At 48.0% G+C, this 25953-nt stretch overlaps 1 protein-coding gene across 1 annotated transcript in view; it reads right to left on the reverse strand.

Moving 5' to 3' along the window:
- DOP1B (DOP1 leucine zipper like protein B) overlaps positions 1-25953 on the reverse strand; it is a 107937-nt gene that overhangs the window by 28435 nt on the left and 53549 nt on the right. The window contains exons 14-23 of the mRNA XM_060099734.1: positions 23226-23910; positions 20939-21210; positions 16108-16260; positions 14990-15090; positions 14113-14303; positions 9343-10942; positions 8741-8852; positions 7940-8128; positions 4891-5013; positions 3239-3373 (exon numbers count right to left, since the gene is read on the reverse strand). Of these exons, the coding sequence (XP_059955717.1) occupies positions 3239-3373; positions 4891-5013; positions 7940-8128; positions 8741-8852; positions 9343-10942; positions 14113-14303; positions 14990-15090; positions 16108-16260; positions 20939-21210; positions 23226-23910 (3561 nt within the window). The remainder of the gene's footprint in view (positions 1-3238; positions 3374-4890; positions 5014-7939; positions 8129-8740; positions 8853-9342; positions 10943-14112; positions 14304-14989; positions 15091-16107; positions 16261-20938; positions 21211-23225; positions 23911-25953) is intronic.

A 25953-nucleotide genomic window follows, 5' to 3' on the forward strand; every position in this document is an offset into this window, starting at 1 on the left:
GAAGATCTCTTTTATTTGCTGTAAAAATTTTTTATTTCGGTAAAATATACTTGACAAAATCTACCATTTTAAACATTTTTAAGTGTACAGGGCGTCCAGTGTATTCACATTGTTGGGCAACTATGACCACCATTCATGTACAGAACTTCTTCATCTTCCCAAACTGAAACTCTGTCCCCATTAACTCCCATTCCCTCCTCCCCCGCAGTCCCTAGTGACCATCATTCTTCTTTCTGTCTCTAGGGACTTGACTACTCTGGGTACCCCAGATAAGCGGAATCATATAATACTGTCCTTCTGGACGGGCTTATTCCCCTTAGCAGAATGCTGTCAACGTTCATCCACGGTACAGCATGTGTCAGAATTTCATTCCTTTTTAAGGCTGAATGATAGACAGTCCATTGCATGTACAGACCTCATTTTGTTTACCCATTCATCCACTGATGGACACTTGGGTTGTTTCTACCTTTTGGCTATTGTGATTCATGCTGTTATGAACCCTGGCATACAAATATCTGTTTGATTAAAGCTATTTTTTAGCAAAATCACTTGGTCCCCTCCCTTAATTTTCACTTATGGAATTATTCTTAAATTGTTCCTAACTGTATAATGTTAAATTACCTAAGAGAAGGCAATTATTTCAAGGTTGGAACAAATCCCTGCTTTCTATCAAATTAATTAAGAACAAAACAGCTCCAACACTTTCAACGAAAAGGTCTGCTTTGGTAAAACCAAAAATCTCTCAGGCAGAAAACTTTTTTTTTTTTTTTTTGGATTTCTTTTTTTTTTTTTTAATCTTTATTGGAGTATAATTGCTTAACAATGGTGTGTTAGTTTCTGCTTTATAACATAATGAATCAGTTATACATATACATATGTTTCCATATCCCCTCCCTCTTGCGTCTCCCTCCCACCCTCCCTATCCCACCCCTCCAGGCGGTCACAAAGCACCTAGCTGATCTCCCTGTACTATGCGGCTACTTCCCACTAGCTATCTACCTTACGTTTGGTAGTGTATATATGTCCATGCCTCTCTTTCGCTTTGTCACAGCTTACCCTTCCCCCTCTCCATATCCTCAAGTCCATTCTCTAGTAGGTCTGTGTCTTTATTCCTGTCTTACCCCTAGGTTCTTCATGACATTTTTTTTTCTTAAATTCCATATATATGTGTCAGCATACAGTCTTTGTCTTTCTCTTTCTGACTTACTTCACTCTGTATGACAGACTCTAGGTCCATCCACCTCATTAGGCAGAAAACTCTTATGCCACACAGTCCGTTCTGTTGCAAAATCATTGTGAGTAAAGGAAAAGGTGCCCCCCTAGAAACTGGGCAGAAAAACTATAAGAGCTTTGTGGTTCAATCACGTCACCCTTCAAAGGCCACTGCTTTTCCTGCAGCCAGATGAAACCTCTTCTTTCTCAGCATGTCCAGGATGAGTTAAGTCCTCTGACGTGTATTTTGTACCTTTGTAAAAATTATGCAGATTTTTAACTCGCCCATTGACAAACATGCTCTCCTTGACCTAGTCCAGTCAGGCTCCTCTGAGCCCTCTTTTTTTTCTTCTTCTTTTTTTTGAATTTTAAATCATATAGTTTTTCTTCCTCCTATAATATTTTTGCTTTCCAACAGTAAAAGAAATGGTACAAGAATCTGGCCCTTGGTCACAAGCCATTTTGGGGAATTCCTCAATATCCTCACTCCAATTTTTTTTTAACAATCAATGAATGAGGTAATCAATGACCAAAGTTGATCAACCAAAGGGTTAATCATTAGATTCCAGAGCTTCTAAAATATCTCCCATTACTCAACAGTCCCTTTCTATTTCTCTCCCTCCCTCTCCCCGTTCTCTCCTTCCCTCCTGAAAACATTTTACTGAAAATGCAAGAAAAAACTGAGAATTATGTTTCTGAGGAAAGCCCAAATCCTGAGATGCTTATGTCAGACTGTAGGGTCTGTATTTACAATTTCCTAGCCTTTAAAAAAAAAATTTATTTATTTATTATTTATTTTTGGCTGCATTGGGTCTTCACTGCACGCGGGCTTTTTCTAGTTGCAGCAAGCAGGGGCTACTCTTCGTTGTGGTGCACAGGCTTCTCATTGTGGTGGCTCCTCTTGTTGCAGAGCATGGGCTTCAGTAGTTGTGGCACGGGGGCTCAGTAGTTGTGGCTCATGGGCTCTAGAGCGCAGGCTCAGTAGTTGTGGCACACGGGCTTAGTTGCTCCACGGCCTGTGGGATCTTCCCGGACCAGGGCTCGAACCCGTGGCCCCTGCATTGGCAGGCAGATTCTTAACCACTGTGCCAACCGGGATGTCCCAACAGTTTCCCAGCAGCTCAAGGCCATGTCCCTAGGGGGATGACCTCAACCCCCTTAAAATGCCTGCCTAAGAAAGAAAGCTCAAGGCTTCTGAAGGAATCTGCTGTGTGTTTAGCCAACTCCTGATAGGTTCCTGACCTCCTTTTCTTTGAGCATTTATTAAGAAAAGCTTACAGTTATAAATCCTTGCTCTGGCCCTTTGAGATGTATATGTATCTCCTACAACCCAGGAATGTCTTTCTCAAGGACCTGGCAGCCATCCCTCTGAAATACCATCATCAAGGAAGACAGGGCCCCTGTTTCCCTGTCTCCAAGGGAGCACAGGAACCTACCTTGCACTTTACAGTCAGCAAACCCCGAGGGCCTAATTACATCCGCCAACCCCCTTCCTGCTTGCTTGCAACTCTCCCCTCCCCTGACTTTGCTGAAGCCCCTGCTTGTTCACCCTCCCTACTCTCCTTTCTCTGCTTCAACTGCCCAGTCACCTCTGCACACACACTGGAACTGAGCACAACTCTTTCCCCTGCTGCAGGAGTTACTGAATAAAATCAGTCTCTTCCACCTTTAACTAGTGTCTGGCTTTGTTTAACTCTGACGCCTTTTCGGCTGCAAGTTCTCGAGGCACGTGCCATTTCTTCCTTCTCACAGAGTAATTCGATTTGAACCACTACCGGGCACAGCACCCTGCAGTGGGATGTAAGGACGGAAGTCCGTCCTTCACCTCAAGTGGCTTGCACCCCAAAACAGGAGCCCGTGAAGCACATTTCATGGATCTCTGCAGAGCCCGGTAAGAACACCTTCGTTTTACAGCCCCCGAATTCCTAGTTGCTGCGGTAACCTCTGTTTCCCTCCCAAACACAGTTTATAAGACGTGGAGTTAGAGCGAGTGCTGCGTTCCTCTGAGGGTCCCCAGGCTCCTGACCTCGTCCCCCAGGACCTGCGGCGGCCTCTTCACCACTTCCTTCACCAGGTGCAGCACCGTGTCCGTCTGCAGGGTGCTCAGCGCAGAGATCAGGTCCACGAGCGTCAGCTGGGACGCGCTGGCCGCCGGGACGATCTGCCGAGAAAAAAATCATTCCTTTAAGGCTCACAGAGAGAAAACAAAAATAAGAATGACGCACAGAAAGCACTCTATAATACCTGCTCCTGGAAAAAGACATTTGTTTTTAATCTTTTAAAGAAATATTTAAATGAAAACTGGGGAATGGACTCTATTGGCGGGAATGAAGAGTGAGGTTAGCATTTAATCACAGTAACCTAATCAGTATCTGATACAAATAAGGAATAAAACGCGTAGCTGATGATGGGCAGTCACTCTGGTATGTTCAAGCTGAGAAAGCATTGTACAAACAGATACATTTAATTGGAAGGAAACAGGTTGATATCGAGACAGCCCCCGAAGTATGAGGACAGTAAGAAAAACAGGTAAATCAGGTTCCTGCGAGCTGGCTGTGGCAGGCAAGGCCCGGTGAGGGAGGCATGTTTTGATGACAGAAGTCTGTGTAGGGTGGTGACATGCACTTGCAAGTATCAGGTTTCTCGCCCGGAAGCCCCAACAAGTGCTAAGGTGGGTAGCCTGGGCCACCAGCCTCTCACACCTCCTCAGGGAACAGGGGCCTACGCTGGGCCCTGAGACAGTGTCCGGGGGGTGGGGCAGACCCTCTGAGGGAGGTACCAGGTAGCATGGTCGACAGAGGGGACCAGGGAAGTACGTGCTGGTTCTACAGAAGCACATGAACCAAGCTCCTGGAGGGCCTCGTGATGGACCAGTCAGTGGAGAAAGAATGGACAAAATGCAAACTGAAGTCTGGGCGCAGGAATGCGATGATTTAAAATTTCTTGACCATCATGAACAAGCATTACTTTAATAAATTTAAAAAGGCGAATGTAAATTATGGACGTGTCAGTGTAGGTTCAGCAACTGTGACAAGGGTAACCCCCAGGCGGGGGCTGCTGGGGGGAGCAGGGCATGCACGTGCGGGGACAGGGGAATATGGGAACTCCTTGTACCTTCCTCTCATTTTGTTGTGAACCTAAAACTGCCCTAAAAAGATAAAGTCTTTAAAAAGATTAGCTAAAAAAAAGAAAGCTATCACGGGCTTCCCTGGTGGCGCAGTGGTTGAGAGTCCACCTGCCGATGCAGGGGACACGGGTTCGAGCCCTGGTCTGGGAAGATCCCACGTGCCGCGGAGCAACTGAGCCCGTGCGTCACAACTACTGAGCATGAGTTCTAGAGCCCGCGAGCCACAACTACTGAAGCCTGCGCGCCTAGAGCCTGTGCTCTGCAACATGAGAAGCCGCTGCAGTGAGAAGCCCACGCAGGGCAACGAAGAGTAGCCCCTGCTCGCCGCAACTAGAGAAAGCCTGCACACAGCAACGAAGACCCAAAGCAGCCAAAAATAAAGAAAGAAAGAAAAGAAAAGATTATAAAAAATAAAAGAATAAAAAATAAATAAAACAGTGGAACCACTGCCCCAATCTCCCGTGTTGGCCTCTGGCGTCACTTTTTATCACACATGACTCTCTGGTATTTTGTCAGAGTAAGTTAGCTACTGCTTTCATTTCTGGCTTTACCTTTGTCTTACTGTGGCGTTTCACTTTCTTCCTGCCCCACACTGCTGCAACAGCTGCTATCAGCTGAACTCCAAGAGGGGCTGTCAAGGGGTTTAAGAAGTCTAAAATTTTTTGTCGTATGGTCTAAAAAATAGAAAAACAAAGAGTTAGAGCAGAGTAGAATCAGGGCTACGGTGGACTGTGCACTTCACCACCAGCGCCTGTAAACCCTGGGAGCCGGGGCGGGCCTTTGTCTCAGCATCCCAGGCACCAGGCCATGGGAGGAGGAACTGGACGAGAGGCACGGTGGACGGACAGACGGCTAGCGGAGCCGAGCAGGAAGAGACCCTTGGGAGGTGATGAATCCCACCTTCGAGCAGCTGTGAGCAGGGCAGGGCTCGAAGGAAGCCACCCAAGGCTTTGCAGACACAGTGAGAAAGCAGGGGTGGTACCCAGCAGTGGAGTCGGCACTGTTCCCATCCTGAAAGCCCCTAGCCTCACTTGTCTCAACCAGCCCTGGAAGGGCTTATATGCATCAGGAAGGAAGGATGTTTTTCAATTTCCAGAAATATGTACCATTTAACTAACTTTGTTATGTAACCAACTAAAAATAAACTCACAGCACGGCCCCGGACGTCACTCATCCCCCTCCCTTTGGCTGCGCCTGGGTTTTTCTCCATTCCTGAAACCTCCATGTTCCTTCCTCTATAGATCCTGTGGGTCTCACAGCCTCTAACACCTCCCTACCCAGGCAAGTCCTCTCTTCCTGGGTCTCAGCTCAGCCCCTCTGCCTCAGGAAGGCCTCCTCGACCCCCTGACCAGGGGTCACAGCCTGTTAGAGTGCCCCGCCTTCTCTGTAGCACTTCTCATCATTATTTTTAAATTGATGGTTAACGTCTGTATCTGCCAGGCAGACAAGGACTTACTTGCCCTATCTTACCCACTAGTGGATAAGCAGGGCCTGGTACACAGCAGCAGACATGCACATGTTTGTGGAATGAATGAATTTACCTTGGCTTCCTCTGTCCCCACTGCCTTAGTTTAGCATCTCCTTAGATACAACTGCCCATGGGATGGAGACATCCTCTCCCTCCCGCCACGGTTTCTGCTCCAGAGAAACCACGGGGGCCCCAGCTCAAGGCCTTGGGTCCCTCAGGGAGGGCTTAAGCTAAGTGCTCAGTAAATGTTAGCCGTCGCCAAAATGAATCCTTCCATCAGCCCATAGATAGGCTGATAATAACAGACTCATAATAACAGACTCATAATAACAGACTCATTTCACAGAGGAGGAAACCGAGGCTCAGGCTGTGTGCCTGAGGATTTTCTGAACCTTTCTAGAGCTTAATTTTTAGGCTTAAATTAAGCAGGTTCCTGTGGCAGCTTGAAATACAGATTTCCCTTGGAGGGTATCTCTGGAACCGACAGAACATTTTGGAGGCCACCTGTGCAACTGCCTGACTCACTACAGAAAGATCAGAAAAGAGAAGTCAGGGGCGGGCTCCATTCCCTACTCACCCTAATCCCAGCATCACTGCTTATCAGATGCACAACTGAGGGCAAAGCACTCACTCTTCTCTACACCCCAATGTCCTCATCTGTAATCTGGGAATAATAATAGTACCCACCTTGTAGGTGAGGACTAAATGTGCCAATAAATGAAGCGTGCTTGGATGATGCCTGGCTTCGTGTTTCCAACTGAGGAAACTACAGCACAGACAGGTTAATGAACTTGCCCAAGGTCCCACAAAGCACCTGAGCAGGGAGCTGAATCCAGGTGATCTGGCTCCCTGTGTCCTGATCTGTTCTGCTCAGCCCGGGCTGCCAGATGCCAGTGTAAGCTCTGAGGCTGCACCTGGCACCAGGGGTGCTCAGCTAAATGAGACACAGCCAGATAATTCTGAGCCACCAGACACAGCAGCCAGAGACTGAGTCGGGATGCTACCAAGCGAGAGTGAACTGTAACCGAGCAGGATCCTATGGGGGCTTTCCTGGGACAGACCCCTCTCCACCATATCCTCTGCCTGCCTCTTGTTTGTAGAAAAGCTTTAGTCTCCCAGGCCTCCCGAGTCACAAAAGCCTGGCTCAAGAATTAATGATTGCAAGGATGTGAACACATGATGACAAAAGTAGCAGTGGGGTGAGGAAAACTGATAACAATTTAAACAGTAAATTGGCCATGTGGCAGTCACAGAATCTTTAGTTCCTCCCTGAAGTACATAGATAAGTGTCTGAGGCATGTTCCTGAGTTGTTTTACAGATACTAAAGCCCCCACCAAATGGAAGAAGCTAACTGCATGATGACCATGAACAGGTAGCTAGCTCCCAGACCCGCTGCAGCCTGAGGATTCACGATGTTAACTCCTGTGACGCGGCCCTGTTATCTCATCATCAGCCAATCAGAGAACTGTACCCGAGCTGTTCAGCCACCCTGCAACTCCCCTCCCTCACCTTAGCCTTAAAAACTCTTCCCTGAAACCCGTCGGGGGAGTTCAGGTTTTTTTGAGCATCAGCTGCCCACACTTCTTGTCTGGTGCCTTAAAATAAACCCCCCACTTGCCTTTAACATGACCTGGTGTCAGTAGATTGCCTTTACGGCGTGCAGGCGAGTGGACCCAAGTTTGGTTCGGTAACAGAACTAGAAATGCTCTGGGTTGTGAGCTTCTGCTTTAATAAAAAACTCAAAGACACCTCAACACTTGTTCAAGGCACCACTGAAAGCAGAATGTAAGAGCTAAGCTGTCTTAGTAGAGGTGCTTAAGAGAAACAGGTTGAGGACTTTAGGTACCCTACCTGGAACCCCCAGAGACTTTATGTTTGGCTTAAAAAAAAAAGGGGGGGGCCAAGGGGAAAACATAAACTGAAAACTACTCACAAAGCTTTTCTTTCCATGAATAGGAAACTTACTCTAATAAACAAACTGGAGATTTCTACTTCCAACTTACTTCTAATGTGGGTTTCTCTGAGCACATTACGTTCGATTATTTATGTATATAACCCTGGACATTTTTACTTTTTGGTGGGACAATACAAGACAAAGGCAATCATAAACACACAAAGGAAGCTCTCTCACTTTGGTGGTTTTAAAGTAAACGGAAGAAGATCCCTTCGTGGCTCCAAGGAGATCCACGGGTCTCTTTTGAGTCTCCTCCTTTCTGAGAACATTCCAGAGAAGGGCCATGGTGTTAACAATCCGAGGAAGCTCTTCCAGAATGGCATTCTTGGCATTTTTCAAATTGGTATGGTCACTCACAGCAGCAGTCTAAAAACGAAAAGGAACACGTGAGACCCGGCTGTGTCTGCGGTGGCACCATCTCCCTTTCCGCGAGCACAGTGGTGCTGGTGGGATAAAGTCTGGGCTGTAGCACTCTCCAGAGCAAGCCCCACGTGTGGTCCGGAAGTAAAACGCCTCTCTGAGCATTTAAACCCATGATTTTCTTTCAAAGAGGGAGGTCTGCGCATCTGAGGCTCCTCATTACAAACTCTTCCAATCACTCAACCAAAGCACTAGCTGCGTTCTACAATTGAATCCCAGATAGGGTAGAGCAACCAACAGCTGAAACGTCTTCAAACTCCATGAGGCCAAGTAAAAAGTACCCGGAAAAAAGATTACTTTCTATCCCATACTGGTGGAGGGCTGAAGTCGCCCACAGAGAGCGCCAGCAAGAACAAAACCACATTTGCATTACTTACATACATACATTTGCATGTATATTTGCATACACTTCATTATTTGCATGTGTATTCATTTGCATTAACATTTGCATATATGTTTGTATTACATACATACATTTCTTATTTGAAATTGACGCAACCCCAATGAAAACAAAACAATATATGAAAACTGTCTTGAACTCAGGAAAAAATGATTTACCTTTTTGTTTTGGTTGGGTTGTTCCAAAAGACAAAAATGACTAATGGTTGTTAGACCTTCCAAAAGAGTGAGTAGATAATCCGGAGAAATGTTTTCCCTCTTGGAGGTTATGCTTTGGTGAAGAAACGAGAAACTGGTTTTGAGAATCTTTAAGAATGAGGCCATAAAGGTTTTTAATCGTACATATAAACACGGAAACCACAGAGATATCACGATCTTAAAAAACTGGGGCTCTCATAATGAAATACTGTTACAAAAAGGACAGGCATCATTTGTGCTGTTTTTACATTTATACAGTCGTTTTGGAAAAATGTTTTCCAGGTGTTTTAGAATGTCTGTGAAGATCCACATTTTTCTTTCTGTTTTGCAAAACTAATGAAGAGAGACTGACTTGTCCTGTAACACTCATCTAGCCTGGGTAGTCATGTGGAATTGAAAATAAAGGAGCCGAACATTTAGTTCCTGCTTACCCCTTTTGACAATGCTGACTAGGCTTTTGATTAGGTTGAAATTATCCTCCAATTGGCTTCTAGGGGAAATCAGCCGTCTGTGACAAAAGCTGTCATGAAAGAAACAGTAACACATCAAAGGGTTCACCGTACCTGATAGAAAGCTTCACCGATTCGCTTTCATACTGCTTGACCAGCTCGTCCAAGTTTTTGCAAATCTGGACGAGGAAGGGGGTCACCGTCCAGCCCAGGGACCTTCCGAAGTATGGCAAGGAGTGCGTGACCAGGCTGACCCAGGCCGGGTGCATGCCGTAGCCGTAGGCCGGCTGCAGGCCCCTCACCACGGCGGACACCAGCAGCCCCTGCGAGGTGAGCCGGTGGGGCTGCACGTACTGCAGGGCGTTGATGGCCTGCTGGAAGTTCAGGGTCTGCCGCCACTCCCGGGACAGGTCCGCCTGGTGTTCCGCCTCCTCGTGCCCCGGCCCCAGGTGGTGCTCCAGGACGATGAGCACCTGCAGCAGCTTCAGCAGCTCAATCTGCAGGGGGTGCTCGCTCCAGATCTGGTCCTGGCCCAGGTTGATGAGATGCTCCTCGAACAGGCCGTCCTCCCGCTGGGCTCGGCCCCGCTCCGCCACGGCCAGTCCGTAGCGCTTCTGGCTTGTGTACATGGACGCGGACAGCGAGAGCAGTACGAACTCCTGGACTCTGCACCTCTGCAGCAGGCTGTGGATGAACTCCACGTTCTTCCCTTCGGCTGACTTGGCCACCGACACCAGCTGTGTCATCATTCTGATCAAAACCTCAACGCTCTTGACCTGCACGTCCCGGTTGCCGAGGACGTCTCGGTGGGAGACCCTCAGGTAACAAGGGTAGTAGCTGCGCAGGAAGCTCAGGCACAGGTAGGTGAGCAGCTCGAGCAGCAGCGAGTGAGGGCACACGTTGGGAGACTGGGTCTGGAGCTTTCCGTAGAAACTCTGGCCGACGAGCGCCTCCTGGTGGCGAGCCAGGAGGTTGGAGACGAGGTTGAGGTGCGCGGTGGAGCTGGTGTCCATGCTGGTCCGGGACACGGCCTCGATGAACTCCTTGGGGTTGGTTTTGAGCACGGCTTCTAGCACGGAGAAGGCGTACAGCACGCGCCGTGAGTCATAGGGCTGCGGGTAGAGCAGGATGTGCTTAAACAGGGCCTCGATCGCCTCCTGCCTCTCCCGCTGCTGCTTCAGCAGCCGGGCCGCGCTCAGGGCCTGGAGCTCCGCGTCCGCCTCCTCGTCGCTGGACAGCGACTCCGAAGCCTGGGTCTTGTCCGAGTCCACGCGCGTCAGGCTCCACTTGACAGCGGACTTGAGGCTGGCCGCCGGCTTCGGGGGGCCCTGGGCTGCCGCGGGGAGGGCCGTGCGGCAGAGCTCGCCGCCACGCAGCTCCTGGGGCTCGTGGGAAGGGGAGGAGAAGGAGGACGTGTGCTCGCTGTCCGTGGGGCTCGTGTCCGCGGACTCGGTGCGCTCGCTGTCGTCCGCGGTGTCGCAGGCCGACCCGTCCGGCGGGTCCGCACAGCAGGCAAGGTCTTCCTCGCTGGGCTCACGGCCGGGCGGGTACACCTCGGGCTCCTTCTCCACCTCAGCCCAGATGGCCTCGCGGTCCACGGTGGTGAAGTGGCTCAGGGGCGCGCTCTCTTCACCACCACCCTCCTGAAGCTCGGGTGCGCCCCACGCCTCTTTGAATGAGGTTCGCTTCCTGTTAAACCAACGATGCCAGTCTTCTGAAAATTACAGAACAGACGACTTCAGAACAGGAGGGTCGGTTATGACAAGTCGGTTCTAGAGTGATCTTTGTCTTAAAGCCAGGCAGAAAGATCAATATTAGTAAAATTCTCCTGTGGGAGGAGGGACAAGATAAATTCTTTGCAACAACGTGGATGGACCTGGAGGGTATTATGCTTAGTGAAACATCAGACAGAAAATCACAAATACTGTATGTTACCGCTTATATGTGGAGTCTAAAAATTAAAACAAGTGAATGAATGTAACAAAACAGAAACAGACTCACAGACATGGAGAACAAACTAGTGGTTACCAGTGGGGTCAGGGTGGCCGAGGGAGACACGGGTAGGGGATTAAGAGGTACAAACTCCTGTGTATACAATAAATAAGCTACCAGGATATACTGTGCAGCACAGGGCATATAACCAATATGTTATAATAACTATAAATGTACTATAACCTTTAAAAACTATGTTGTGCACGTGAAACTTACCTAGTATTGTAAATCAGCTCTACCTCAACAAAAAAAATGGAGTGTAAAAACCACAAAATAAAATATAATTCCCCCATGAAACAACAACACTAGAGTCTAGATTACATTACAGATGGAAGGCAGACAAGCAAAGTGAACAGTCTTTTAAAATGTTCAAGAAATTGGATAATTTAGTTATATTGTCATAGGAAATATAAATATCCCGAGTTTAGGGGAAGGGTGATTTAAAAAAAAAAAAGCCTATCATTTTCTCCCGGGAGTTTCCTTTCAAAAAGGTATCCTACAGATATGTCAGCAGAAGGTCTTCAAAGCTAAAAGGGTATCACAGAAACGTCTTGAATAAAAACAAACTGAAAAGCAAACAAAGCATCCACAGTAAGAGGACTGAAAAAACTCAATCTAAGAAAAAAAAAATGTCATGAAGAACCTAGGGGTAAGACAGGAATAAAGACACAGACCTACTAGAGAATGGACTTGAGGATATGGGGAGGGGGAAGGGTAAGCTGTGACAAAGTGAGAGTGGCATGGACATATGTACACTACCAAACGTAAAATAGATAGCTAGTGGGAAGTAGCCGCGTAGCACAGGGAGATCAGCTAGGTGCTTTGTGACCACCTAGAGGGGTGGGATAGGGAGGGTGGGAGGGAGGGAGATGCAAGAGGGAGGAGATATGGGAACATATGTATAACTGATTCACTTTGTTATAAAGCAGAAGCTAACACACCATTGTAAAGCAATTATACTCCAATAAGGATGTAAAAAAAAAAAAAAAAAACAAACTCATGGCACAGGCATGCCGAGGGCTACTGTTTGGTTTTTTTAAAGATACTTCTACACGTACGATATGGAGCAATGTGTAGAGTATATTAAGTATTGAAGAAAAAAGACCAAGCTGAAGAATCTAGCTGTACAGAATAAGCCCAATTAGGGGAGAGTGTCTATAATATGCAGCTACGAAAAAGTCTGGAATGATAGCTACTGAACCACAAACAGTAAGGCGCTCTATCAGCCGGCATCGCAAGGGACTTTCACTTGCGCTTTTACTTCCTGATTTAAGAATCCAGTTCTTAAAATAAGCACAGTAGTCCCTCTGAGATCAGAAAATACACAACACTTTAAAGAGCTCAGGTCTCTTTAAAAAAAAAAAAAGGAGTGAAAAGCCAGACGTCTTTGGTACCGCCAAACATTTGTAATAGGCAGCTTTCAGCAAACCTATTCCATGAACACTAAGCCAGGTTAGGGAAGAAGGAAGAATAAGATTTTAGAAATAGAGGAGCGCCTGGTATGCACAACAGTATTTACAAAGTAGATTTCTACAGGCTCACAGAGGTAGCACGGAGGGTAAGCAGAACCCTTCTAGTTGTTTCCAGGGAGAAAACGTGGCAGAGAAAACGCATTTTCTCTTACTAGGAAGGTAGCATTAAACGTTAATTAGAGGGGGAAAGCAGGAAGTGCCACGAGACTTTGAAAACCCAATGAGCCGTGGAGTTAAAACTTTCTCGTTAAAGCAAAGGAATGCTTAAAATCTAGCTTCCCTTAATGAAGAGCAAACTTTTAAGAAGGTGCTTAGTTTATACTTCTTTGCGTTTTACTTTCTTATAATTGTGGAGTAATAAAATGCCTCTTCTTTGAGAAGGCACCTAAAGGAAAACCAGAAGTTATAGTTTTAGGCAAGGAACCTTGTAAAGAAAGGAAACCACCTTAGGAATCTTTGCTTATTTAGGTGTTAGGCTGCTTTTCTCTGTAAGATAAGACTGTGACAAACACTGAATACTTACAACCCGGTGGTCTAAACAAACTAATCAAAGCTTGTAAAACCATCACTTAGAAAACTGCAGGAAGTCATAAAATACACCTATTGTGGGAAGCAATGTTAGATCATAAACTGCTCTAGGTACTAATCACTGAAATTTAATGAACTCATCGGTTTTATTTTAGCCTTTCTTTTCTTCTTCCTACCCATATTCTTTTAAATTTATGTTAAAGATGCCTCTGAAAGTTCTCAGAACCCAAAGGTCTATTTCTTCTGCATTTCTAATTATATGTTAACAGCTGGAAAGAGCCTTGTAGAGAAGATAGAAAAGAAACCACTTACCTTGTTCTTGACAGTTCTGGAGCAGAAATAATTTTTATAAAGTACAACTGAGTAGGTTACATGCAAATTTCAACATTCTTGATCATTCATACCTGGAGGCAACCTCAACTCTCCCGTCCCAGGCCTGAGAAGTGCTAGCCTAGCCAACCCAAACTGCACTTCACGCCAGACCTCAGACTTCTTTCATAAGTGAAGTGTTGGCCTTGGAGACCTGTGGATGGATGGTCTGTTTTTCTCTCCTCCTACCTTAGATGCACTTGAATTGCTTTCTCTAGCAAAAGAACCAAGAATCAGCTATATTTATTGGAACATGGGTTACTAACATTTTCCTTTTTAATATAAAAAAGTCATATTTTTCAGTGAAAACAACAAACCCACTACCTAGCATTTCTAAGTGCTGGTTCATCTGGTTCTTAAATTTTAAAAGTCCCCACAAAGTACCTTCATACCTTCTGAATCTGGCAAAACCACCAGGGAGGTCTAAGTGCCTTGACTGCTGCACCAGGCAGCTGGGGTCCAGGTCACCCCTTCCTGCCCCAGGGACAGAGAGCTGGCCTGGCCCCCCACATGGCGTGCTCACCCGTTGAGCTCTCCTGCTTGAGGCAGTGAATGGAGGCCCTCTGGGTCTTGGGCTCGAGCAGGAGTAACAGCACGGGCTCCAAGATGCGGGCCACGTCTCCGAGGGAGAGCGCCCGCACCAGCCAGCCCTGGGCGGTGGCCCCGATGGCGCCGTCTGTGCAGGCCAGGCTGTCGAGCACGACGAACAGGGACCTGTGGGGGGATGTGAACCGTCAGGGCGGCCGGGACGCCCTCGGGGAGCTTCACCCGGCCTGGGCTTCCTGACCCAGGCAGATGAGAACCGTTAACCCTGCTCGCAGCTAGAGTCTCTGGGAGGGGAGCTTTTAAAATCCCGATGCCCAGGCCTCACCCCAAATGGAGCGGGGAGGAGGTATCAGAATCAGCTGGCATCTCTCTAAGGCTGTGTGTCTGACCCTCGCATCTAGAGCTCCGGAAATAAGGTGGGGGATTTTCAAAAACCAACGTAGAACAGAATGCGCCTACAATACAGTTCACGTCTTCAGCACGTGGTGGAGGACATCGCAGGCGCACACACCCAGTGTGGCTGCCACCCCAGTCAAGGTCTAGCCCATCTTCATCTCCCTGCCAAGCCCCCTCTCGGGGGGGGCAGGTTCTACCAGCTCCTCAGGTGAGTCTGAGGCACGTGAGGCTTTCTCCTCCCTCCAAGGCCAAATTAAGCAAACTCCTCCCAGGTATTCACACCCGTCTGGCCGGAATTCACTTAGGGATCACAGGAATCATTCACTCTGCATCAAGAACATGGGGTCAGGTTTTCCATCGCACGCATCTCCCTCTCCCCAGCCCGACACACTGACCCGGCACCTCTGCAAAGTGTCCCTTTGCTTTAAGGGTAACTTATAAAAAAGTCCCCCCCTCACCTGTCAAAGGAGCGATTGTGAGATGTCACTCGACTGCCTTGGATCTCTCTCGTCAGGTGCCAGATGACGGAAAATCGAAACAGAGCTTCCAGTCTCGTTCCCTTGAATAGGAAAGAAAGGGGAGTGAGGAATCTGATTTCTTAGCAGAACAGTGTTCTCAGGGGCAGCAAACCCCATTGAAATAACAAACAAGAGCTCAGCAGAAAGGCAGCAACCCAGGCGGAGTTGCTGGAGTCTCATCAGTGCCTCGTGTCCGATGGGGCCCGGAGCAGGGAGGACCCGGGTGCTTGCCTTCCTTGCTCCCACTAACACAGGTGTGCTTTCCGGAGAGTGCGTATTCCAGACTCAGCGTCAGCCCGAGTCTGGGGTCACACCTAGGCCTGTGGCTGAAGGAAAACACAGAGCACAGCCTTCTCATGGCCTTTGGCAGTGCCAGGCTGAATGGCTTAGAGAACAGGACACGACAGCAAAGCAGAGCCAGGGCTTCCAAGGTGACACATTCTCTCTGACTGCCTACTTCACTGAGAGCTCTAGAAGCCCTGCAGGCATCATGGAAGCCTGGGCAGATTTCCCTGGTGAGCCTTAATATGACACAGGGGATGGCTCGTGCTTCTGGAGGCCTTCCCGTCCTGAAATTATTAATGTATTAAAATGTTACTAATGCGGACTTCCCTGGTGGCACAGTGGTTAAGAATCCGCCTGCCAGTGCAGGGGACAGGTGTTCGAGCCCTGGTCTGGGAAGATCCCACATGCCGCGGAGCAACTAAGCACGTGCACCACAGATACTGAGCCTGCGCTCTAGAGCCCGCGAGCCACAACTACTGAGCCCACGTGCCTAGAGCCCATGCTCCGCAACAAGAGAAGCCACCGTGGTGAGAGGCCTGTGTACCAGGGCGAGGGGTGGCCCCTGCTCGCCGCAACTAGAGAATGACTGCGCACAGCAGCGAAGACCCAACACAGCCAAAAAAAAAAAAAATGTTACTAGTGCCATAGGCCTGCCCGTTAATCAGGATGTCCACTGAGCCCCAGAAAGGCTCCGGCCGGCTATAGGTAAGTCTGCCTGGGCTCATGATGTCAGGACCGATGTCAGAGGGAGGTTGTCGGCTGCAAAGCCTCACCTTGTCAGGGTCCAGGAGGGCATGACAGATGATGTCCTCACACACGTTGGCTGTCGGGGCCAGGCAGTGCAGGCGGTAGAACAACTCTACACACGTGATGTGATGCTCCTGGGTCTCCTTGTTCAGCTGATTCCAAAGCACACGAGCCACCCTCTGGACGGAGGGGAGACCGTGTGAACACAGGCAGCTCCAGCCCATTTCCTCCTCGTGGCAGCCCCGTCCCGGCCCCCAGGTACTGGCTTCTGCCTACATTTGCTATGGGAGAATCCTCAATGCACAAAGAACCACCACCACCAAGCAGCACAAAGCGAAGCAAACCTAAACCACATTACAGATCCCTCAGGAGTCATCCGGGCAAGGGCAACGTTATAGGTTAAACCTGGATGTCTGAGACTAGCTCAGAACACTGCAGCTCTTGCCCAGACCTTCACTTTCAGAGGGGAATCATCTGGAAGCAAAAACCTATCAGCTGAGGCATCCTTTCAACAAGCATACACCAAGACTCCCTACATGTCAGCACTGGGGTTCCAGAGACGCACCCTCTAGGAAGTTTGGTGGATTTGCGGTGGTCGCTGTCCTGAGATAGACACCGTAGGACCTTCCCACCTAGGGCTGGCTCAAACTGGCGTTCAGCTTTCATGCCCCAAACTTGTTTGTTCCCATTTCTGTGCACAACGCTGTGGCGGATGCCCTGGCTCACCTTCAGGGCACAAACTGTAACCCACATAGACTCCTTTATCTCCCCAGCCCTGAGCTCAGCACCTTAAACATATGAGGTCTGCAAGTGGCTGCAGCCCCTCCCCAAGCCCCAGGGAGCACGGCGGGTGCCTGACCCAACCACGGTGACACTCAAAAGGAGGGCTGGTGCCCACTTCTGGGAGGGGAATTTCTGAAGGCATTCTTCCAGGTCATGGAAAAAGATGATGTCTCACAGATTATAACTTTTTATAATGTACATCTTAGATCAAAGAACTTCTTTTGGCTCATTGATTTCTCTTTAACAAAACTGTCTTCTCTGCACAGATCAAATTAACCACTGACTGGTTTGAGCCACTAACCATTATTTATTTTTTTATCTAAGGGACCATGATTTCCAATTAACGAGTTACATGTAAACTTCTGAGACAAAACTTTCGACTAAGTAAAGCAGTCCCCTTACTTGCAGTCCCTATGGCAAATTTATGCGTAAGATGCTCCACCTGGAAGGTTTAAAGTTTTTTTTGGAGGGTTTCTGAGACTTGATATGGATCACAAAAACACACCTGCTCTTTCACCTGCCTTAGCCTTCTCAATCCCTATGTTCTGGACATTTTACTCGTGGTTGGCAATCTGCCTTACAACCTAGAAAGGGCAGAGGATTCTTGGGATATCTGACCTTATCCTCATTTGCACTGTGTGCAGAAGGAAAGCTGGTAGGTGAGCCATTCCATGGGAATGAGAAAAAGGCTAGAGGATGTGGAACCAGCCCAACACCTGGAATCCAAGAACCAGGGGCACATCCTGGCTATGTGTGCAGGTTGCTTTACCACTTCTAATTCCAGCATCTCAATGTGGGCAGGTACCAGCCACACCCAGCTCTTGAGAACCTGATAATATGTAACGTATGCTCCTGTGCTTGGCAAGTGGTAGATACTCAGGTATGTAACTAAATCTGAGTCAAAATAAAAATCCAGGCTTTGGAAAGAACTCATAAAAGTATACTTCACACCAGACAAGAGGAAAGTATTGCGTGCCACCATTTTTACTCTATTAATAGCTTTCCAAGGACTCATGGACTCAATTCTTTCTTTTCTTCTCTGTGCCTGCGAGGTAATTATGTCAAGCTGTGTGATGTACGCAGGACCAGGGAAGATCTGCCCAGTCACTGTGCTTACAGTTGGCACGGTTCCTGGTTCCAAGTTCTACAGATTCAAGATCTTTACTGTGACTCAAGTTTGGTAAGAAGGAGACAGGGAGAATGAGAGGCAGAAGCTGAAGAGCAATTCAATCCAGGATCTGCCAGGACCCAACATCATAAATGGGGCTCGACTGCACAGACTGTGGACCCTCTACCAGCAAAACCACCAGAACCAGTGAAAATTATAAAAAAAAATTAAACAGCCAGCCATTTAGAGCTGCTGGAAATTATCTGACGGGCACTCAAGAGATGAAGAAACACTCAAGAAAGCCTACGAACATTCCAGTACAAATAGCAATCGTCTATGGCACTTGAACCATGACCCCTATCCTCCTCTCAATCAAGCTTGGCTTCGCAGGGTGTGGCCAAGAAGATGGGCGCCCCCTGCTTCCAGCTCCCAGTCAAAGGCTTCTGCATCTCCCTGGGAGGAACAGGCCACTGGCATTTTACTCCTCTGCCATGGAGGCTCTATCCAGGCACAGCAGGCTAAGAATACTGGGGTCCAGATCATTCTTGCTCCAGTTTGCTTGTAAGGGAAAAGTTACATGCTAGGAGAGGAAAAGAGGCACACTCAGAAGACCCGAGGCTAGCACCCTTGCCCAGCACCCTGTAGGGATATCGCACCAAGAAAAACAGCCAACTGTTCCAGTCGCAGCTCTTCCTGTGCAATAGTATTCAGAGAATTTGCCCAGCGGGAGAGGCAAGCCATAAAACAGAGAGTTGCATAGCTCTCTATAAGGGAAATGAGTTTATTTGGAACAGAGCACAGGTATATGTTCAAGTCTAGGAGTGCTTTCAAAAACAACAGAGAGGGCTTCCCTGGTGGCGCAGTGGTTGGGAGTCCGCCTGCTGATGCAGGGGACATGGGTTCGTGCCCCGGTCCGGGATGATCCCACATGCCGCGGAGCGGCTGGGCCCGTGAGCCATGGCCGCTGGGCCTGTGCATCAGGGGCCTGTGCTCCGCAATGGGAGAGGCCACAACAGTGAGAGGCCCATGCACACCGCAAAAAAAAAAAAAAAAACTACCTGAGAGAGGAGTGTAAATTTCATTGGCTCAGACTGTGGAGTAATTTATGCCCCAGGGCATGTTGAAAACAATAGAGCAATCAGCCAGTGACTAGTGGAGATTAACATCTGGGTGTGATACCAACAGAGCTTAATAGAGACCAGACAGTCAATGAGAATAGAAAGCAGACAGTCAAGGAGAATCTTGCGAAGATCACTATCATCTCAGACTGGCTGCACATTCCTAAGAGCAGCAGCCAAAGGCCTCACACTGCAGGGGAAACAGACATCACTACAACAGTCAAGTCACTAAACAAACAAAAAAAACAACAGGTCACTGGTGGGGTGGGAGGGAGGTGCCAGAGTACAAATTTACAACAATATATTACCTAAAATGTCCAGTCTTCAATAAAGATTATAAGACATGCAAAGATACAAGAAAACGTGACCCATACGTTTGGAAGAGGAATAGAGCTATTCAAGAGGGATGTTTCTATATCTCACTGGAATTTAGTATGAATGTGAAGTCAATTCTGATAAGATGTATATGGTAAACCTTAGAGTAACCACTAAAAAAAATAACTCCTAAAATATACTGAAAAAGTCATCAAGGAAATTAAAGTTTTACACTGGAAAATATTCACTTAATGAAAAAGAAAGTAGTAGAGGGGAAGTAGGTGGAAAAAAGATACGACATATAGAAAACAAGGAATATAATAAAAACCATTGAATTGTGTGCTTTAAATGAATGAATTATACCTAAGTGATGCTCGTTTTTTTTTTTTTTATTGTTTTTAAAAAAGGAAACAAAGCTGAGAGGTGGCCTCAATTACATGACTTGCTTGATAGAGCTCATCTCCAATAGGTGAAAAGCCAGCCCATTTCGAAAGCCTTTCAGAGGACGGGCTGTCAAGACCTAAAAGGACAGTTTAATTCCAGTACCTCCTTCCCACATACAACATCTAAAATGTCTCTTCCTTAGCATCCCCGAATTTGCAGGGCATCTGCTGTCCTGACCACCTGCAGGGGAAATGTGTTCCATCTACAGGCCCCAGTGAGTGGGCTGGTCCCTGTCTATACCACACGACCGCTTCCCCCTGGCCTGCATCACTGCTGTGGTCGACTGGACGGCAGAAGGCACCTGACCCAAGGGTGCCCCACGGACTGCCTATTTAATAGCCTTGACCAGTTAGTTCAGAATTGTAAGAAAGTGATGCAACTGTCATTAGCTATGAGAATCAAGCCTGAGGGTCCCGAGGCAGACTGAAGGTCAAGTGGCAACCAAGTTAGGTCCTGGTTGGCAGGGAGAAGTGCAGAGCAAGCAGCCTCGGGACCTGACAGCTTCCCAGGTGAGACCCCGTGAGACCCAGCTGCATTCCACTCCCGCCCTTGGACTCCCATGGGCTCCCCCACCTTTATAATAAACCTCACTTTTCTTTTCATGAGCTAGCTGGAGTACCTTTCAGCTTCTTGCAATTAAATGAGCCCTATACTACCTTATTTTCTTACTGTCACCCAAAAGATGGACAACACCTGCTCACCATCTTCAGCAACAATCATCCTTACACTTGACACGAACTAAGTTTTCCTTGAGGCTAAATAACCTCAAAGCCTCTAACCTCACAAATTAGGACGGAGCCTCTTTTTCTGTATATTTAGATAACTTAGGAATTCTGCCAGATGGAGTCTGGTCAGCCTAAAACTGAACGCAAATATTACTGAACCCTTGCTGTGGGGACAGAAACTGTGCCAGGAGCCTGGGCTAGAGAGATGGACAAGGCAGGCAAGGTCTGCAGCCACTCTCACCGGCTGCCACCCAAGGCACCATATTCTTTGTCACCACCGCTACAACTTCTGGGACAACTTCAAATAAAGAGCCTGGGAAAAGGGTCCCAGGGTCCCAGCTACCCTCCTCTGGATGGGAAATACCTGATAGAAGTCTGTTTTCTCTGCGATGACTTTCAATAGTCCTGGAGCAATGGGAGGAACTGTCACCATCTGCAGCTTGCTGAAAAATGGGTTGTGTCCAGAGCTTTTATAGCGTTTCACTTTGTCTTCAATGACAAGTGCTAGGGACAGGGAGTGGTTTATCACTTCGAGCAGGGTGGAGATGGCCACGTCCCGGAGGTAGCCGTCCGTCACACAGCAGCAAATGGTCATCATGGATTTCAGCCAAGGTGGAAAACTGGAATCGCCAGCTTCTGGAAGAAAGCCAACCAGAGAGAACAGAGAGAGACAGACAAAACCTCATGAAACTCGCTCACCAACCTGGGAGCCAGTCTCTAAGACGTTTAGATCCAGGAAGTCACCTGGACAGCAGTGTAATAACCTTCTGGTGGTGACAGGATACGCTGTCCCCATTCAGGGCCAGAGGACAAATGAGACCAAGTCTGGTTTCATGCACTTGTCAGATTCTTCAAATTCTGCAAAGGTCGGTCTCAGGGCTTTGAAATGATTCAAAATGTTTGTTTTCATATCATTAAAAAAATTTGTAAATATAGTAAAATTTGAGTTAAAAAACTTTTTTTTTTTTTTAAATTTACACGGAGTCAAAATCACATTTTTGGTGGGGGCAGAGTTCAAAATGTGTTTTCAAAGCCCTCTTGGTGGTAGGGCACATGCCATTAGCTTTAAGAGGCTGAAAATATACTGAAGCTATCAATTCTAAATGCATGTTTCCAAGTATACTGTCATTTGCAGCTCACGAGCCAAGAGACAAATTGCATGGGACGTTTAAGGTAATGACAAGCGGAGAAATCTTCACCCTCTGCTCCCACCTACTTAATCCCTCTTTCTTCTTTTCCACTTTTTCCTCCATCCCCTTTTCAAGTGCTCACTGCCTGCAATGGACTCAGCTGTGTCTGCCCAACATGAACACGTTGAAGCCCTCACTCCCAGTGGGATGGTATCTGGAGGTGGGGCTTAGGGAGGTGATTAGGTCTAAATGAGGTCCTGGGTGTGCGGCCTTCAGGATACGACTGGTGCCCTTCTAAGAAGAGACAACAGAGAGAGCCCCCTACCGCTGCCCCCCACCCAGGACGTGAACATACGGTGAGAAGGTGGCAGTCTCTAACCAAGTGGAGAGCTCTCACCAGAAACTGACTATGCTGGCACCCATATCTCAAACTTCTGGACCCAGAGCCGTGAGAAAATAAATTGCTTTTGGTTAAGCCACCCAGCCTACAGCAGTTCGTTATGGCAGCCCAAGCTAAGACGCTGCCTGTTACGAGTTGAACTGTGTCCTCAAAAAAATTCTTATGTTGAAGTCCTAACCCCCTAGAATGTGACCCTCTTGGGAAAAAGGTCATGCAGATGTAACTAATTAAAATGAGGTCAGGGGGAGTTCCCTCGTGGTCCAGTGGTTAGGACTTGGAGCTTTCACTGCCGTGGGCCCAGGTTCGATCCCTGGCTAGGGAAGAGACAAGATCCCGCAAGCTGCGTGGCATGGCCAAATAAATAACTACTGAATAAACTAAAATGAGCAGAGTGGGCCCCAAATCCAATAGAACAGGTGCCTTATAGAAGGGAAATTTGAACACCGACATATACACAGGAAGAACACCGTGGAAAGATCAGAGTTGGGCTGCCACAAGCCCAGGAACTACCAGCGGCTAAAGGAGGCTTGAACACATCCTTTCCCAGCACCTTCAGAGGGAGCATGGCCTTGCCAACACGTGGACCTCAGACTTCTGGCCTCCAGACCCATGAGATAATCCATTTCTATTGTTTAAGCCACTTAGTTTGTGACACTTTGTTATGGCAGCCGTAGCAAACTAATATGTAAAGCTTTAAGAGCAGGTCTCACGAAAGAGTCTATTTACTGACTACCATAAGCACCTTTAAAGTGTCAGACTTTTTTTTCTTTCTTTTGTGGCGACGCCCCGTGGCATGTGGGATCTTGGTTCCCCGACCAGGGATGGAACCCGTGCCCCCTGCAGTGGGAGCACGGAGTCTTAACCACTGGACTGCCGGGGAAGTCCCAGAACTTTTGACGGGCTTTGCTAGACACCCCTAGTTTAAAAACACAGACCCAGCCTCATCCACTTCCCAGCTGGTGAGACAAATCCAAACCATACAGGCTAACTACAAAACCAGGAAGGAAACAAATGTGGCACACGGTTCCTTCTTGACCGCTGTGATTTTAGCTTGTCTCTAAACCTCCACTGCCTGAGTCCCACGGCTCCTCCACGGGACTCTAGCCGGTCCGCCCTCTCACCCGGCAGCCGGAAGAGTGCGTCACAGAGCCGCTCGGTCTCCTCCTGGGACAGGTACACGGGGAAGGTGGCGCAGTCCAGCAGCAGGTGGCAGGCCGCGGCAAAGGCCTCCCTGCAGCCCTCCCTCGAGCTCCCCGGGTTGATGACCACCTGGTCCACGGCCCACTCCTCCTCCCCCTTGCGGCCAGGGCTGCTGGGCAGGGGCGAGGGCGTCTCCAAGCTCTTTGTCTTGAATGGAGACCCTCGCACTGTGAACAGGTCCGAGAGCATCTGCCTGAACTGGGGCCCGCCGAGGGGCTTCGCCTCCCACGAGCTCTTCCTCCCCGAGTCGCTGCCCGCCGTGCCCCGCATCCCACCCTCCTCCCTCGGGCCTGCGGGCTCTGCCGACTTGGTTTCTTCTCCGGATGCCGTCAGCGGTACTCCAAAAATGTTCCTGTGGGCAAAGTTGGCAATTAGCTCCTGGAGGCAAAGAAACGTCCTCTGCATGCTCCCGCCCTTCTTCCAGACGTCGTCTTTGTCCGGAGAAACCCTGGGAACCCTCAGGTGCTCAGAGAGCTCTGGCGACGAAGCACTGAGGCCGATGCCACTGTCTTCAGATTTAAGCGGAGGAAATGGAGCGTCTTCATCACCAGGAAGCACTGCGTTTGTGCCTAAGATTACTTCACTGTTTTCACCTTTGACTGGACTCTGCAAAACATGGAAGTTTGTACCGTGTATCTCGAAAGACCAAGGGATTCAAACATCAACTGAATCAGGCTACGAAGGCGTCCTCCCTGCTTTTCAAAATCACAGTTCTCTACCCGGAGAGGTTCCCTGTGTACACGTGTCTAATGCAATGGAGAGGGCACGCAGGGGGCAGGAGAAAGGCGGCCAGCCCAGCGAGGCGGTTGACCAAGCCCTGCACTCTTTGGGTGGGCTGGCTTTGAGGCCACTTTATTTATTTAGGCCCTTCAGGGTCCAACAGGGTTATTTAAAAACAGCTTCTGGCAGATGTAAAAATATGAATGAGGAAACTGGGCTGAGTGTAAAATAAAGGCACAAAGGAACGAAATAAGGGGAGACAGCTAGAACAAAGTGTTTACCCCTGTACATGTTTTACACACACACATATATATGTGTATATATATTCTGTGGCTTTTCCAAAAGGATGACACTTCAACCTTTAATGAATCAACCTCTCATACTGTTACTCAGCTCATATAGCATTAAACTGAAAACTTTTCAGCATTTGACCCACTGTCCTCTTTGGGGAAGACTGAGATAGGTATCATGCAATTTTAGAAACATAGTGTTACTTATATTTGTTCACTACACATGCTTCAACTTTATATCTTACATCCTTTTGAGGATATTTTTTTCCAACAGCTGTAAGAGCTAGGAGAAAAGAAAAAAAAAAAAAAGACTAACTTAGAGAATGAAGCAACAGTCTGTAATTAGTTTGCAAACTGAGATGCAAGCCCCATCAGGCAGGCATCTGCCCCCAGCACTAACCAACACACACAGCTGTCTTTCAGGAATGCTTCGCTCTTTTAGTCCATTTGCACACCTGTCTGCCATTGCACTGAATGGATTTCAAGGGCAGAATTTTCAAATCCCTAAACAAAGTAGAAAATAAAAATAATTCAAAGACCATGGGCCGGGGGGCTTCCCTGGTGGCGCAGTGGTTGAGAGTCCGCCTGCCGATGCAGGGGACGTGGGTTTGTGCCCCGGTCCGGGAAGATCCCACATGCCGCGGAGCGGCTGGGCCCATGAGCCATGGCCGCTGGGCCTGCATGTCCGGAGCCTGTGCTCCGCAACAGGAGAGGCCGCAGCAGTGAGTGGCCCGCGTACCACAGGAAAAAAAAAAAAAAAAAAAAGACCATGGGCCTCAGACTGCTTGTGGAACCATAACTCTTACAGTCTTTTTGGGGGACAATTTGGTAACATCTTTCTAAGGTAAGAAATGGGTTTGACTGCAACCCATTTCTATAAACTGATCCCTGAGAAACACTTGCAGCCCTGAGAACAGGTTGTACACAGAGGCTGACTGCAGCACTGTAACAGTGAAAAACTAGAAATAACCAAAATAACCTCGATAGGGGAAGAGGTAAAGCAATTGTAAAGCCATACCACAGACTCTCATGCAGAAATGAGAAAAGAGTAAGATACCTCTGTGTACACAGATATGCAAAGATGTCCTCCAAATAGTGTTTGGATGCAAGCCAAAGTGAATCAGAGAATAATGTATGTTATGGGTTGAACTGTGTTCCCTAAAAAGATGTTGAACTCCTAACCTCCAGCATCTGTGAACGGGACCTTATTTGGAAATAGGGTCCTTGTAGATGATCAAGTAAGTGAGGTCATCAGGGTGGGGCCTAATCCAATATGACTGGTGTCCTTATAAAAAGGTGAAATTTGGACACACACATATGCGCACAGGGAAGATGCCGTGTGAAGAGGAAGGCTGCGATTGGGGAGGTGCGTCCATAAGCCCAGGAACACCAAAGATCGCCAGTGAAACACCAGAAGACAGGCAAGATGCATGGAATGGAGTCTCCCTCACAGCCTCACAAGGAACCACCCTGCTCACACCTTAATCTCAGACATCTGGCCTCCAGAACTGTGAGACAATAACTTTCTGTTATTTTGTCACCCAGTGTGGCACTTTATTATGGCAGCCCCAGGGACTACTCTCTCACTTATATTAAAAAAAAATAAATTACACGTATACAAACATACACATAGAAAGGT

The sequence above is a fragment of the Mesoplodon densirostris genome, chromosome 5, assembly GCF_025265405.1.
Source record: "Mesoplodon densirostris isolate mMesDen1 chromosome 5, mMesDen1 primary haplotype, whole genome shotgun sequence".
Taxonomy (NCBI): Eukaryota; Metazoa; Chordata; class Mammalia; order Artiodactyla; family Ziphiidae; genus Mesoplodon; species Mesoplodon densirostris.